A 17,262-nucleotide genomic window follows, 5' to 3' on the forward strand; every position below is an offset into this window, starting at 1 on the left:
TTAAAAGACATGCCACTGGTGATTCTTGTGGCACCCATGGTTTTGCTTGTCTTTGCCTTTTTCTGGCTGTGCGGCGACCGGTGTCGCGTTTCAGGCAACCCGCGCTGCAGACCTCTTCATCTCAAAAGCCATTTGGCTCCGTCCGCAAGGACTGCAACTGCTTTTATGTATTTTTACACACACAAACACCAAACAAATGCACGCATTAGGCTGCTGACCTGTTTTGTCCGTCCACAATCAAGGCGTGGCAGCCTGTTGACGTGAACCAACAGTGACAGGCCTGCAGAGAGAAGCTGGTCAACTGTTTCGGAGTAAACAATCGCTTTAAGTGTCACGCTGCTTTGTACATGACTTTGTGTCTGAAAAAGCTCCTGCAAAACTGCATTCAGCAAAGGTCACGAAAGCCTGTGTTTTTAGGAGCCAGGTTTTGCATCTGCATCAAAAAGGGTAATCTCCTGCTCTCCTTAGATACACGTGCACGCATCCTGCCGGTCGTGACATGTTTGGTTCTTCCTGGTCCAGCGCTGTGAGGGCCATTATTAGGGCCAGACTTGCTTTGCTTAGATCTTTTCCAAAAAACGCCACGGCCCTGCCAGTCATTACAGAGCGGAAATTATGCATGAGCAACTGTCAGTCCGCAAACATCACTCAGCCTGAGGCCCTTTGGGTATGATTGGAAAGAAAAAAACAACAGTTTTAAATTCAGGGTTAAGAGGATTGCATCCTTTTGTGGGCGTTTAATTGGTCCTGACCTTTTTATGGACAGTCATCATAACAAGGGCAGCTCAGAGTGAGTAATGCAGTAAGCTTTGTTTTACTGTACGTTCTGAATTATTTCCCATCTTTATATTTACTCTCAATTTGATGAAAATGAATTTGATGTTAACATTGACGTTAACTAATTTGGCCTAACCTGCTCCATCCTCTTGACATTTACAGCTCTGCAGTTTGAAATGAAAATCTGAGTTTATCTCTGCATTGATTATTTGAAAATGAAAAATGTGGACATCTAATGCAGGAAACGGAGAGGCAGATATTGATCTTTGTCCTGCAAACACAAATCCCAGCATAGAGCTGCGGGACCGACGGGAAACTGAGGTGGGAACTGGAGGATCAATGAGGATGATGGAGCCATTAGTGACACCGTCGATGTTTGTTTGGTTTTGGTAGCATTGTTTGGAAAGTAGGACTGTTGATGTTGGGTAACTGTGCGGCGGTTACGGGGAGAGCTGATGCTACCGCTGTGGTTGTTCTGTTGACATTTCAGACCTAGGTTTCCTCACCCGTGTTGATACGGGCCTGTGCTTCTTTAAGTGTGTCTGTTGATCCTGCCCGCCTTCTCAAATTCTACTCTTTTATTTTCCACAGCTCTGTGGTGTCCAGTAGTTATTCAGCAATAGCCCCTCTGGATAAAGTTCAGCTGACCGCGCCTTTTAGAGCCAAATCTGTGGGCAGATCATCTCTTATTCTGGAGCGCAAGTCCCGGACAAAGCTGCTTTAATGCAAACACACTCAGGGGTGTTTCCGTTGGCCTCGCTCAGGTTGTGGGAGAGAAATGTAGGCCAAACTTGTCCTCGGCTCAGACTCGCATGCACTTTTATTCTGCACAGTAACAGCAAGAGAAGGGCTCGAGTTTTTGGTGTAATTTACATGAAAACTTGGTAGAGATGCTCCGATTGCAATTTTCTGCCAAATCCGTCCAATGATCTTTGGAATGATTTACAATATAATAAGTGTCTGATTAAGTTAGGCGTTCCAAATGTGTTTAAGGTTGTTCCTCCACTGATTCATTTGGACTTGCAGTTGTGACATATAGCAAGGTGTATGTCTTCTTCACTCACGCTGAAGAACTTCCACATCGAAGACATGTCTGACATCTCTAAACTGTTGAAACTAAATCTGTTGTATCGATTACAATATGTATTGTTGCACAGAATTTGGCAAAAGTAAGGATGTTGCCCATGTTTTTGACCAAAATGGTCAAGGTTATTATTTTACATTTCCACACTTGTGGTTGCAGTCCGACAACAACTCTTTGTTGCATTGCCATGAAAGTTCATATCTCTGGTTTATGACTAGATTCCTGTCAAACTAACGACATTCTCATCAGCCTCAGCTGTACTTTGTGTTCATTGCTAATTAGCACATGTTAGCATGCTAAGCAAAGATGGTGGTAAACAGTCTACGTGCTGTACATTGCATGTTAGCATGCTGACGTTAGCATTGAGCTCAAAGCTCACAGAGCTGCTAGCATGGCTGTAGCCCTGTTAGAAACTGGCAGACAAGTCTTTGAATAAATATCTCTGAGAGGAAACTAATTCAGAATGAAATCTCTGTGCAGTAACTGCTGCTACAATAGGATTCAACAAATCAGCAAACACTGCCGAAACACAAACTCGACTGCACTACAGCTGCTCTACTCTTCCTGTTTGAAAAGACTTGTGTGATCTCTCAATCCTTTGAAAGTTAGATCATTCTTTGTATACATAATTCGTTAATGCTCTAACCAACAAGCTTGTTTAAACACTCGAACACAACATGCTTCAACCATGTTCGGTCTGAAACCGGCATGTTAACGCTTGAGTGGTCACGTTAGATAACATAATGCACATAGAAGCAAACCACCCAGACCGTCTGTCTCTCTCAGGCTCACTTCCTGTCGGTCATGTTCAGGCTAAACCTCAGGCAGAAGGCCTGCGGGACACGCCCCCCCCCCCTGCAGACGAGGTCGGCAAGTTCTCCCTGCACACAGGCTCGGATCGATAACCACTCGCTGTTCATCACTTATAGAGTCATCTGTGTCCCCCGGGGGTTGGTTAGCTGCATCCTGAGGAAGAATAGAAGGCAAAGAGCCAGATAGAACTCACCCTTTTGTGTGTGCAGTGCAGTTTACTCACGTTTATAAGATGATATTAAAAATGTACGATACAAAAATCATTCTAAGATTAAATTCACATGCATTTTAAAGGGGACATATCATGCTCATATTCATGTTAATACTTTTATTTTGGGTTTCTACTAGAACATGTTTACATTTAATTATTAAAAAACACAATATTCTTCTCATACTGTCTGCCTGAATACACCTGTATTCACCCTCTGTCTGAAAAGCTCAGTTTTCACACCTTTCTCTTTAAAAAAAAAAAAAAAAAGAAGTCGTCTTGTGAGAAAGAATATGCTGCATCTTTGCAAAGACAGTTCTCGAGCCATGTGCGGTGTATTCTAATGAGCCTGCATGTGACATAGGAAGGGGAGCCGAATCTGAATGGCTTGTTGAATCACATGATTTCTGATCCAAGCAGACCACAAAAACTGACTGGGTTGTCTTATTTATCGGTTTGTTGGTTGGTAGGAACTCCAGATACCCAAATGCATGTGCACAAGCACTGAAAAAGCACGTTTTTAATATTATTCTGGAAAATATCATGGTTGTGGCACATAAGGGGGGGGGCGGTGACACCAGCCTGAGAAAGACGGACAGATAGGACAAGTTCTCAATATATGTCATTTGAGAGGTCTCAAATTATGAAAACTATTCAAAATAAAATATATTTAATCATGAATAAAATGACAGAAAAGAGCAAAAAACACTTATTAGGAATTCAAGAAAAGATTTTGTGCTAAAAGGACATTTATACATTTTAGATTGAACCATCAGCTTTCTAAAACTATGTGAAGAATGTCTTTTAAATGAGATATTTTGTTTTGAAATGAGCCAAATGTTACTTGCCCCTCTTTTATGGCCCACAAAATGTTTTAGCTCCGTCTTAATTGTTGCCATCAAGGATCTAGTGTTTGCGGCTTCATTCTGCTGTCCTTAAATGGCCAACAAACACTATTAATGCTGCTTTCACTACTGCTGGCTCTGCTGCTCGTTATGTCGCGTAAAAAGAAAGATTTAAAAGAGAAAGGAAGACGGAAAACAGAGATTTTTTGGGAAAAATCCACAAAACAAAGACCCTCCCACTTCTGATCCTTGACTGAAGACAGAGCCACAATGATGCAACATACGACCCAGCAAACACAACAATATCACATAGGAAGACACAAGATGCACATGCTATCAGCTCAGATGCTCAGATGATGTCTGATTGTAGTGAGGGGTCTTGTAGAGGGGGGGGGGGGGGGGGCTTTAATCAATATAGCTCCCCACTGTCGCAGCCTTTTTCTGACATTGATGCCCATTAGTGTGTGTGTGTGTGTGTGTGTGTGTGTGTGTGTGTGTGTGTGTGTGTGTGTGTGTGTGTGTGCGTGCGCACCAGGAGTAGAGTGGAGCAGGTCGAGGTGATGTCATCTCCCATTGGGGAGTGTAATAGTGCAGAGGATGGGGAAGTGGCTCTGCATCATGCCTTTAACACACACACACACACACACACACACACACACACACACACACAGTATTGACCTTCTGAGGGGACCAGTGTAGGGTGTGTACCCACATGACGGCATGTAAAGACATAAATAAGCAATAGCTCACGATAATGTTCACGATGATAGCCTTTTGGCCGCGCTGCGCATACCGAGGCGGTTGCAATAGAGCCTTGTTTGTGATGTAACGTGCATCTGTATTATTTGTACGTTGAACCACTGAGAAACTGTCCAGCGTCAGTACTTTGATAGCTGCTTGTACCCGGCGTGCCGTTGATTGTTAGGGAGAGGTGTGTTGCTTGGCGTGGCGAGGGTGATGCTCTACTTTCCCCAAGTTTCGGTTGCCAGTAGCTCTGGAGAAAGTTTTCACACTTGTCGCCACTTACAGCCACAGACACGCAGCTTACTTTGTTACTTTTTATCTGTCACGGTGATCCTCTCATGACACTTTTGCTAAGGAACCATGATAATGCAATTGGACATCATAGCAGTGGTTTGTGGTTATATCACAAATATGAACCAATCAGATTGGTGATTTGAGCCACGCGTAGAAAATTTCAACTTGCGTAGAAAATTTCAACTTGCACATGCATTTTTTTTCTTTTACGTATTCACACACACACACACGCACACGCTTCACTGAATGACTCTACACTCTGTCTCAGTGTGCACGAGTTTCAGGCAGATGTTTGTGTGTGTGTGGGCTCAGTTCCTGTGAGCTCTGCTGGCCTGCTGGAATTCAGGAATTCACACACACACACACACACACACACACACAAGGCATTTATTATTTGGGTTTTTTTTTTTTTTACTTTAACTTTCCAGGGAAAGTTGCCTGAACACATTCTCTGTTTTCCAGTAACGTCCTGTGTCACGTTCACACTTACAGTAGTAAACGCTGCAGTGGAAGCTCAGTCTGAAGGGCTCAGTGTGCCTCAAACGAAGCAGGTCGTCCGACCGCGTCTGAAGGTTTCAGAGGGAAATAAAGCCTTCATAGAGCCAAAGTGAGGGGCTGGACGGAGATAACAGCTCACACGTCCGGACGATCCTTCTTCAAAGACGATGATGATGCACTCCGTTGTACACCTGAGAGGTATCGGATGTAATTCTTTTGAAGAAGCAAAAAAAAAAATGTATCCTGCATGCTTTCTGGACTCCACACACCCGGCCAATCGCTGCATCAAGTTGGATTGTCAGTTTCAGAAAGTTACAAGTTTCTGAAACGTACAAGACATCAAAAAGGTTTTAGAGGGGCGTGTTTGACGATCCGACAAGCGCTTCGTTTAAAGAACACTGAGGCTCTTTGGCAGCTCTGCTGGAACAGTTTTGGGGGATTTTGTATGTTGCTAAAGGGCACTTCAACTGTAGATACTCAGGAAAAATCAACCAACTGATTTTAGCTTGATAAGAATGAATGCTTGGTATTAAAACGAAAGAGTTTCATGAGAAGAAGTCAGAGAACTTTCTACACCTACTGTACAGACACGGCTACTTATATTTTTGCTTTTGAATGAGAAGATTCAGGAATATGTCAGTTTTTGATTATAAATAAAGCAAAAAACACACATTTTGTACACAAAAACAAAACCAATGAGACAAAATTCCAGGTGACTTCTCGTCCTCTATAACACCAGCTGCATGCAAATCACACACACACACACACACACACCTTTCTTAGTTTTGAACTCGCGGACCGTTGGTGAGATGTGTGAACACAAGGTGTGGCGTTCGTCTGAGCCGGCGTGAGTGTGTGTTTGTACGTGTGTGCCTGTGTGTGTGCTTTTGGAGTAAGCTTCAGGACCTACTGTAGATCATCAGCAGCCACTAGTGAGGAGTAACCGCACAGGGAGTTTAAAATATGCCTGTAATCTTTTAATGATCTTCCCTGATGAGTGATCAGGGGCGGGAGCAGTCAGTGTGTGTGTGTGTGTGTGTGTGTGTAGGTAGAGAGAACTGTGTGTGAGTCACAGTTCAAATGAACCTAATAGTAACTTCTCTACTAATGCAATCATCTTTAGTGTAATGAGTACAGAAAAAATAAGCCTCTTTTTGGGGACCAGGAAGAAAACACACCTTCCGTGATAAGAGATTAAAAGTGAGGTGAACCTGTGTGTGTGTGTGTGTGTGAGTGCTGTGGAGGAATGCTGAGGTTTGGTGTTTATTGCCATTATACTGGTGAGAAGCGACTGTGGGAGAGGAGGGGGTGTTACTGTTTGCCAGCCAGACTCTTGAAGACCTGCAGGACGAGTTGAGCTTCTCATCTGTGTTTAATGTCTTGGATGCGTGCCTGTCCCTGGCAGCGTTCTGCTTCATAAGATCCTAAAGATTCCCCGTCTCCTCTAATGCAGTCGTAACAGAGGCCGAGTAATTTACTGCGTGTTTTTTTTATTTTCTTTCTGTGCCAAAGAACGATCCAGAGATGTAGGAGTTTTAAAATAAAACTTAATCTCAGCAGCTTGAGAGACAAAAGTGTCTTGTCAGTGGACACGGAGAGATGTTCATGACTCACGAGATGCAAGTCTGAAGTCTTGAAGCCCCTTTTATTCCCAAAGATTTACAGAAACTACTAAGTCACATAAACGAGAGCAAGAGAACACAAGTTGTAAGTTGTCTGGCCCGACGGTTCCTCGAACAAATGCAGAAAACACATAAACCCCCTTCATGATATTCTAATGCAGCAACTAATGGACGTGTGCAACCGCAATGTAGACTTGCAGGCTTCATGGAGGAGACATCCTTTGCTCTTTCTCCTCTAAACTACCATTCCTCCTCTCCTCACTGAACCCCTCTCCTTCCTCCGTCGGTCTCTTTCTCTTTAAATATTAACGCCTCCTTTTTTAAAGGAGCTCTGTTTTCCAACACTAGCACCCGAGTGATGGCTCTGAATGGCCGTGACCCGGCGCTGAACCTGTCCGCCAGTCAAAACGACAGGCTCGCTGTCATTAAGACGTCCTCTACTCTTTCAATCTCTCTTCAATTGAAAGCACCAGCTCATTCCTCCACCCCGTCAGCTCACGGCTTTATCTCAACACGCTGTCAGCGCTTCAGATCGGACCGTGTCAAAAACAAAGACGTAGCAGACGTTTAGCCTCCTTTCACTTCACCGCCTCGCTTTTGTTTGTCCTCTTTCTTCTCACCTCGTCTCCTCCCTTCCTTCGCTGTGCCTGGCTGATTTCTATCACTCTCCGTCTGCATCCATCATCATCAAAACTCCGTCGCTGTGAATGCTGAACATACAGTATTAAGGTTGCGTCTCTCCGTTGTACTTTGTGTCTTAACAGCCGTCCAGTTCCCGCCTGAATGACCTCACCACATGCATCTGTTCAAGGAAATGCCAGAAAAGGGTTTATCAACCCCCCCCCCCCCCCCCCAAATAAAGAAATTTGCCGGCCAACTCCGTAGCTCAGAGCCCCAGCTGTAACCTTGGCTCCTCACTCTGGCCTTTGACCCTTAAATAACCATCCGTCATTTCCAACCCCTTTAGCCTTCCAGCTGATGTTTTGCTGCTGTCCAGCTCGCTGGTTCATAACCTCTCAGCGGACAGTTGAGTGATTTTCTGCTCCGCTACGGTCGAGGTTTGAGTCGAGTCTCAAATTAACTTGGTCATCCTCGCTTTTCAGGCAAGGGAAGAATTAAACTTGCCGTATATCCGTTTTGGGGGAGAGGAAAACCCCGTCATTACCCGGAGTAGGGATTTGGATTGCCCTCCTATTCTTTAAACTGGTAATCTGCAATATCCTTTTATTTTGGTGACATCTGGGGTGTTTAAGAATGGTATTTCCCAGAGATCATTGGCGTACCAGAGGGATTACTGTACTGTAATGTATTTTATTTAGTTTTATGTTGATAAAATAACCGTCTGTCTAAAATAGATTTTTACAAACAAAAAACCTTGCAGACACCAGTTGAGAAAGTCTCTTGTTTTATATCTTGGTATGATATTTTTTTATCAGGACGAGGGTAAAATACTAACTGTATATTCATAATGTGTTAATGGTGACTGTCTCGTGTTTTGTTTGTACAGAATTGTAAGTTTCCTGCTGGTTCGTACATTTAACTACTAAAATTCTCAGTAAGTCTGCAGAACTTTGTTGATACAAGCTCGGCTTTCAGGAAGATTTGCTTAGACCAACTGTGATTTATATTGTTTAATACATGATATTTTGAACATTTCATTCCCTGGGTTAAAGTAATATATAATATTCTTTAGGTATTTAATAGTCTCTGTTCCGGTGTGCGGAAATATATGCAGTTGTTACTTAATACTAATGAAACTCACACACTCTACTGACGTACACACTGAACTCTGTCCCATGCTCCTCTATCTAACGTTTTAGTGGTGACACAAGGACATGGTGACTACAGTCATAAGTCAATTGACAATTTACATTTGTTTATTTGTTTGCCATTCAATCGATCCAGTGGATACATTACCTCACATACCGCTGTGCAGATTTTGATCTGCTGTCTGGGAACGTCGGAGTGACATTTACCCGAGTAGCTTTGCTTCAGAGTTGTTTCGTTCATTTGTTGTGTTCTTTCTTGTACAAGCACCAGAAATGCTCATAGGGACCCCCACCAGACAGCATGAAAGGACCGTGAACACTGACTGTAGTTACGTTTCTGCATAACAGACTTGATACTGCGACCTGTTATCCGTTTGAACAGCTCGTTAGTGTCTCAACAAGCGACCGCATCAGTCGCGAGGGACGTTGTTTTGGATCTTGTGTACTTTTTCTCTCTCTCCGTCGTCTCTGCCTCTGCTCCGTCTTTCATCTATCACAGTTCACCTCTTTGTTTCTGACAGACGCCCAGCTGGTTATTTCCTCCCTCTCTCTCTCCCCCTCTCTCTCTCTCTCTCTCTCTCTCTCTCTCTGGTGGTGGCGGGCTGCTGCAGACTGCTGTAGGTGGTCAGGATCCCTCCAGACAGCAGGAGGGAGAGGAGGGTCCGTCTGGGGCACTCAAAGGACGACTGGCTGGCTCATCCTCTCCCTTCTCTCTCTCTCTCTCTCTCTCTCTCTCTCTCTCTCTCTCTCTCTCTCTCTCTCTCTCTCTCTCTCTCTCTCTCTCTCTTCTCCTCTATCTGTCTCGTGCATGCACTTAGCTGAGGCAGCCATTAAAGTAAATTAAAAGTCATCCGGTAAGAGATATTTAAAAAATGTGAGCAGGAGTCAGAGCGTAAGAGGACAATGGTACATGTTTTAATCTAAATAATAACCTCACTTTAGTGAAGACGTTCATTCTTAATGGCTTGTGCTTCCCAAATAAAACCCGGCTGTGCAAACAGAACTTCAATGGAGAATCCATTTAAAGGGGAAAACAGGTAGAAATGTAAAAAAGAAAAAAGAAAAAGTGATGCGTATTGTTTGTGTTGAAAGTGAATCTCCAGAGAGAAAGAGAAAAAGAAACAGCGTGAGGGAGATGAAGCTCAGATAGAAAACCTGGAAGAATAAAAGAGAGCAGCATGAAGAGCAGGGATCAGTAAAGCGTTCACAGCGGTGGTCTTTGTTTCACCTGCGTTTGATTCGAGTTCTTGTTTCGACATTTTTGGGATAGACCTTTAGCGATTCATATGCATCGTCTGGTTATTGTCTCTCCTAATGCATTGTCTGCATTTAGTTATGATGCAGTAGAACAGAACAGGATCTGACGGACAATATGAAAAACAACAGACTAATGTCAGAGTTGTGGTTTCCTAATGATATTACTCTCAACATCTAATAAACATAATTGAGTAAAGAAAACAGGGATTATTCTGTGTCCTTTGATTAATATATAATTGTGTGTATTAGTTTTGACACAAAATTCTCTGTAATTATTTTGTTTGAGAGACCTAATTAAATTTGCTGAATTTTAAAGAATGTCATCCAAAAATGTGATTATATGCACTTTAAATAATGAATTTTGACCTACTTAATTAAAATGATGTTTGGAAAGCTTAATGCTGCAAAGACTCATCTGAATAAATAGTTACTTTAGTTTAATTTCAGTCTAGTTTAGCGGCATTTCAATATTATCGTTTAAAGTAAAAGCATCTGAATTTTCTCACAGTTCAGTGAGATTAACATTAACATCAAACATCAGCGTGATAGAAACATTGCTACACACAGTATACCAGTATCATGTAGTCCGTTTGATCTCACAATCAACATATTTAACAGTAATTTACCGTTTATCTTTTTTTCACACGTCACATTTGAGCCTTTGTAGTCTGTGAAACGGGAAGGTGTGTGTGTGTGAGTGTGTGAGTGTGAGTGTGAGTGTGAGAGAGAGTGGAGTGCTGTGTTCACTATCAACAGGGAAGTGGTGAATTAAACCATTGTGCTCTCATTACAGCCACTTTTGTGTGGAAGGTGGCAGCTGTTAATCTTGGCACACGGCTAGAGCCCTTGGATTATCACATGAGCACACACACACACACCACACACACACCCACACACACAGGCACACACACACACACACACACAGGCACACACACACAGGGTTTGTGGCTCTGATAAGCTGGCGGGTAGCCTTTAAATTCATGAGGCAGCTACTGTTCCTCATTGTTTTGAATAGCTATCGGTTCTCGTCTCCCTCTTTGACTCGGTCTCATGCTGCTCTTTTGTGGCGTTCGTGATAGTAGACCCCTTTACGATCCAAAACAGAAAGCCTATTGAGTCGCCCGACTCTGTCATGGGACGGATGAAATCGCCATGACTCTACTGACCCTGTTGTGACTCAGTGTACTGGAAAAGCCCGAGGACATGAACTGATGTCTGAAACCATTCATTCCTCCTTTGAACCCTTGTTGTCGTGTTGCTGTTCTACTATGTTTGACCTCTTCCATCTCTGTCCTCCTCCAGTTGGGATGTCCTGAGTCTGTCCTCCGGGCCCAGAGAGCGGTGTGCTGATGGGACCTGCTGCACCACCATGAGTTTACAAGATGGCGGCTGCAGCTACGCCAGCAGCGCCAACATGGCCACCGCTTGTGGCAGCATGCGGCGGCGCCTGGAGGACCAGGAGTTCGCCCTGCGCGTCTACCCGGGCGCCCTGGCTGAGGGCACCATCTACTGCCCCGTCAGCGCCCGCAAGAACACCACAGCTGCCGAAGCCATCGAGTGCCTCATCGAACGGTTGCGCCTGGATCGAACCAAATGCTACGTGTTGGCCGAGGTGAAGGAGTTCGGCGGGGAGGAGTGGATCCTGAACCCCGGCGACTGCCCCGTTCAGCGGATGTTGCTGTGGCCGCGGAGCGCCCTGGAGAACCGCAGCGGCCTGGGCAGTGGAGACGACTACCGCTTCCTCCTGCGGGAGAAGAACCTGGACGGATCTATTCATTATGGCGGCAGCCTGCAGATGTGGCTGCGGGTGACTGAGGAGCGCCGGCGCATGGTGGAACGGGGTTTCCTCCCCCAGCCTGCAGGGAGCGACCCTCCGTCCGACCTTTGCGCTCTCCCGGAACTAACAGAGCGCACCATTTTGGAAAGCCTTCGTGCACGTTTCCGCCAGGAGAAGATCTACACCTACATTGGGAGTATTCTTATTGTGATTAACCCCTTCCAGTTCCTGCCAATCTACAATCCGAAATACGTCAAATTGTACGACAACCACAGACTGGGGAAGCTGGAGCCCCACATTTATGCCGTGGCGGATGTGGCGTATCACGCCATGCTACAGCGACGGAAGAACCAGTGCATAGTCATTTCTGGTGAGAGCGGGTCTGGGAAGACCCAGAGCACCAACTTCCTCATTCATCACCTGACCGCACTCAGCCAGAAGGGGTTCGCCAGCGGGGTGGAGCAGATCATCCTGGGAGCGGGGCCCGTGTTGGAGGTAAGAAACCCACATTACAACACCTCCAGTGTTGAACAAATGTTACAGAGGACATGGTTCTGCTTGTGTTTAGTCTGTCAGCAAGATACCTCAAGATCTTAACAATAGATTTTCATGAAGTCTGGTTCTGGAAAAAGGAACAGAGGATTGATTTTGGTTGTGGTTCAGATCTCATTTCCACCTTTCAGTCCATGAGCAAATATCTCAGAAACAAATACAGATTAACACTTGGAACACTTGGAATGCCGCCTGGTGATGAGTGATGAGCCTGTTGTTGTATGTATTTGTGCTTTGAGTGCATCGTACCCGACTGTCTGGTATGACTGTAATGATATGTTCCAATTATGTGCGACGAAAGCAACAAAACGACACAGTTGTCGGCAAGACCCTGTTTAAGTGTTGCTCAAGCACTCGTTGTAGCGTAAGTAGCATTGGGAACTTCGCTAAAGGCATTTTTTTTTGTTGATGGAACGGGGTGAAACAAAAATATACGGTTGTTTGGCTCTTCACCACGTCTTCGGAGCGCATCAGTCAACAACAAGTGTCTGGGCGTTAGCCTGTAGCTTCACGTCACCGGCTCACCGTTAAAAATGACTTGTAGACTGTTGCTGTGTCGCTCGTAGTGTGAACGCAGCATAAGTGCACTGCAGGAACTTTCACAGAAACCCACAAACCTTTTAACGAACTCAGGAAGTTAAACAATGGCGTCCTGATTTAGTTCCTGATTTAGTTCCTGATTTAGTTCCTGAGTTTAGTTCCCAGAACCATTTGGTGCACGTTCAATCTGAGACGACTGTTTAAAGACGTTTTTTTACAAGCGCTACTAACAGAGTCCATCCTGTAGCTTGATCGTTCAGATATCTTTGTGAAGTTCTCTTAACATCTCGGTGTAGACAGTGTAGAAGATGGCGTTTCATAGCAAAAGCAGACAGATCAAGACGCAAAATACTAGTTGTTGGATAGAAGCTGTAGCTTAAGATCAAGAAAGGTCTTTGAGCTTGAGATCAACACGTGTTGTAGTGCCAGAGCTGCTAAATATAGGTCTGAAATATTCTACTCTATATGCCACGTGTTCCTCAACAGATCCCTGTGTTTAGTTGTGTTACTTCCTGTAGCAGCAAACTGAAAGCCCGGCTGAATGTAATTCATTTGGCGTGAACGATACGGCCCAGGTAGTAGAAAGTAAGTGACGAAAGCCTGATGAACTCTGAAGAGAAGTCAGCAGGTTATTCCTCCGGTGTTGGAATGTCAGCTCATGAGACGAGGCATGAAATGGATTATGGAAATGTCCTTCTGAACCTGGAATTCCTCCACGTGCGGGGAAGCCTCTATTCATCCCCGGCTTTATGACTCTTAGATATATTATTTGACCCAGAAACTGGGAATCCAATCTCTGCATTGATGGGGGGGGAAAAAACTAATGGAATGTCGACTAATCCGCCTGGATTATGAATCAATAATGGATTATGGATTATGGAATTTCATTGGGAATTTCATGTTTTCGGAAGGTCTACTGAAGGGCGACATGTTCTCTTCAGCCTCCATAAATGTGACTCGGTGAGCTCCCAACTGTGTGTTGTTTTCTGGCAACCATTTTGTTCTGCAGCTTCCTGTCAGGACATACGGGGATGTCGTGTCGACACGCAGCTGTGCATGTTGACACCGTGTGCGTCCCATGTGGAGGTCCGTACAGTCAAACAGAAAATAGTTGTACGGTCAGGTGCATGTATGCTTTGTCATCTGGAAGGCATGAATCAAATTTTAGACCTCCTCGCTGCTTCCGGGGAAGAAACGTGTAAGAGCAGCTGCTTTTCATGAAGAACGAATGGTGTCTGGCCTCTGTGAAAAAGGTAATATTGTATAAAATCTCCAGCAAAATAGAAGCTTTGGAAGCAGACAGTTTGCCTGTGACTACGGTTTCATACTATGCCATACATCCTAGGAATCTCTTGCTAAATAACAAACAAGGGGATGTATTACATGCGTTGAAAATGACTGGTATTTTGGCGTTTCGCCACATATCTGCGGTTGAACCTCACAGTCACACGGACACAGTTGCACTTCTCTGCAGGTGATGATTTGACACCCGTGACTGAATACCTGTCAGGTGCCTGAGGCCACACTGGGAGAGCTGAGAGGCTTGTTTTGATAATAGCACAGATAGAGGAACATTTCTCTCTGAGGAACTAGATACTGTGCTTGGTGGCCTGATGTGTGTGCTGTGTGTGGCAGCATGACTGTGTCCCATGTAATCACTTCCCCATCAATCACCTGCCTGACCGAGGTGGGAGACACAAGGTGCACAGCTGAAATGTCACCGAGACGAACAAGCAAAGGGAGTTATGAGGGCGGGAACATTTGTTCTACCGTTGTTGTGTTTGTTTTGTGTCTTTTTCTTGTTTTCTTGTCGAGAATTTGACAATTTTGTATCAGAAAATGCTTCAGCGTTAAGAAAATTACAGCAATATTAGTTGGAATTATTTCACAGTTGAGGCAGAATATGTTTATCCATATTGTGGAATAGTCCATTCGAGATATCTGAGGAACACCTTGAGGGCCATTTTCTCAAATTTGGTACAAATTCCCACTTCATAGGCTTTATATAAGAGGTGGACGTAGTCACTTTGACGTCACACCTATTGGTTTGTCGACTGCCGTTTGGAAGCCTGAAGTTGACTGTTTCTGGCTGTCGCCATCTTTGTTTTTTAGCCTTGCCATTGTGTTTTTTTGGACCAGAAGTGACACGAGAATGTGGAGCTAAGTACAACCAAACACTGACATTTTTAGGCGACAAAAAAATGTACAATTAACTTTTATGAACTAAAAACACACTAAAAGAGTTAAAATTCTAAGATGAAAAAATGGACGACTTCCAGACCGGACAACGCTGTGGTGGCCACCAATCACAAGGTAGCCCCGCCCTAAAGCAAGCCAATTATGACAAATGTCCAGTAGGATAAAATGATGACATTTTGGACAGACATGGATGTAAAACTGTCAAGCGAGGCAGTAATTCTGGTTCGCCATGTAATTTAAAAAAAAGCTGCTTTTACAAATAGGATAATCTGATAATAACAGAAATATGTGACCACGCGTGCCAAAGTGACGACATCACACTGTGTGAACTTGTGACTCTCACCATCCAGCTGCTGCTCACACACTAAAAACAACACCAACTGTTCTCCGGTGTGCTGTAGCTTTTCCAACACAGCTGAACATGACGTCCACATTAATGCGCTGTTCGCATCCCACGGAGAACAGCTGGATGCTGGAGACATTATGGGCTGCTGCCTGAGAGTGCCCCGGGGCCTGATGTGTTTCTTTGAGAAGCAGCTCTCTGGGGTAAAAAAAAAAAGTTTACCGCCAGCCAAGAAACAAGGCTGCTGAGTTGAACCAGCCAAATTCTTTGGTTTCCACAAGTTGTAATGCCAATTACAGAACCATTTGCCTCGGTCAGATGCTGCCGCCTCTGCACTGAAGCTTTGTGAGAGTTTGAATGTGAGTCAGGCTGCAAATATGAGGTCAGCAAGGCCTCATATTGGATGGATTTCAAATGCGCGCCAGTCGTGACAAATAATTAATTCCGTCTTCTTCGTTGGTTCCTTGATGCGGTTCATGATGCTCTATGCATGGTACCTCCATCTACTCCCACCTTCCCTCTTAATGCCTGTAAATTGTTCTGCTAGTGGTGTTTTTCAAAGTATCCAAAAGGTTAGCAATTACTCATTGTAGTTGCTAGTAATAAATCAATAAATCTAACAATTGAAATGAGTATAAAAGTAGTTTTACTACTAAACAAAGATGTTTTCTTTGGTCTGTAGGATCTTTAGCAAAGATAGCACCTCCCACGATTTTAAATTACAGTCAGCCATATTGTGATTTCAATCACATTTGGATTAATTGTGCTGCCCTATAGTTTGCATTGTGATAATGGTTTATTTTTCAGTTTCAAAAATGCCTTAAAATAAAGGCAACCAACAGAGAAACAATGTGAAAGGATGTGGCTGCCCGGCACGTCTTTGTGTCTTTGTGTCAACAAGCGAAGCACAATGCAACGACTTTAACAGTATCTGTGTACCAGTGTCAAGAAAGAACGTCTGGGATAGAAAGGAAAACATTTCTCAGGATGAAATGTGTCTCTCTGGCAGGAGATGCTGTGGTTGAGAACATTTATGTTTCTGCCTGTAGACTCAGATAAGTCATTCTTTTTGGATTCACTTAAGAAGCATACTGCCAACTGCATGTAAGGAGTGAGGGAGGAGAAACTGCGGGCGAGTGAAATATTAGTTTTTAAACCTTGTTCTTTAGAAATTATCTAAATCAATTATATTGTGCTTTTGCACATTTGATTGACAACATTTAAACGGGACACGCAGATCCTAAATAGCACCACGGGGGTGTGCTTTGAGTCGAAATCCAGAAAGGGGGGATTATTTCCCTCGGTTCTTCTTCTTCTTCGCCTTAGTTTTACATTTTAACGGTGAACGCTTCTTTCTGCTCGGGGGACATCAAAGGAAACACGCTTATGGTGAATGTGATGGTGAGAATGAAATGGAAGAGCTTGAACCAGTTTTCCTCTTCAACTCCTCGTCTGTCGACCTCTCCTCTCCCGTTGGATCCGGTGCGGCCGTCGGCCGTAACGCTTCACATCGCGTTACTGTGAAGTGCGAGGTCAACGGCATCGCAGGGCGAAGGCTATTTTAGTCATCCGTTGAGCCAGAGTGGAGGTTCATATACGTTCATACGCACAACATAACGAGCACGAAAGCACAGAATGTAACAGACAGCTCCAAACTCAGACGTACGCACAGATGCACAGCAGTGATGAGTTTTTTACCTTTTACATTAATAGTTTAGGTCTGAACTAATGCAAATATTCTAAATCATCACGATGGAGAAGCTGAGACATGTTTGGTGGTTTTCTTAAAAAATGACTTAAACGATTATCAATCATTTTAGTTGCTGAGGAATTTTCTCTCAATCGATTAATCGTTTCAGCTCCTCTTACTGTATTTGTATCCTGATATTGATTTTAGCCATAATACCTTCTCCTACTTCTATTTCATTTTGTTTTTAAGA

The 17,262-nt window shown here is 44.0% G+C and overlaps 1 protein-coding gene across 1 annotated transcript in view; it reads left to right on the forward strand.

Moving 5' to 3' along the window:
• Window positions 1-17,262, forward strand: part of LOC306698651 (unconventional myosin-IXAb-like) — a 126,364-nt gene that overhangs the window by 19,624 nt on the left and 89,478 nt on the right. Inside the window, exon 2 of the mRNA XM_079163067.1 lies at window positions 11,214-12,183. Within this exon, the coding sequence (XP_079019193.1) occupies window positions 11,281-12,183 (903 nt within the window). The 5' untranslated portion in view covers window positions 11,214-11,280. The remainder of the gene's footprint in view (window positions 1-11,213; window positions 12,184-17,262) is intronic.

This window comes from Pholis gunnellus (assembly GCF_910591455.1).
Source record: "Pholis gunnellus genome assembly, chromosome: 7".
NCBI classification, from domain to species: domain Eukaryota; kingdom Metazoa; phylum Chordata; class Actinopteri; order Perciformes; family Pholidae; genus Pholis; species Pholis gunnellus.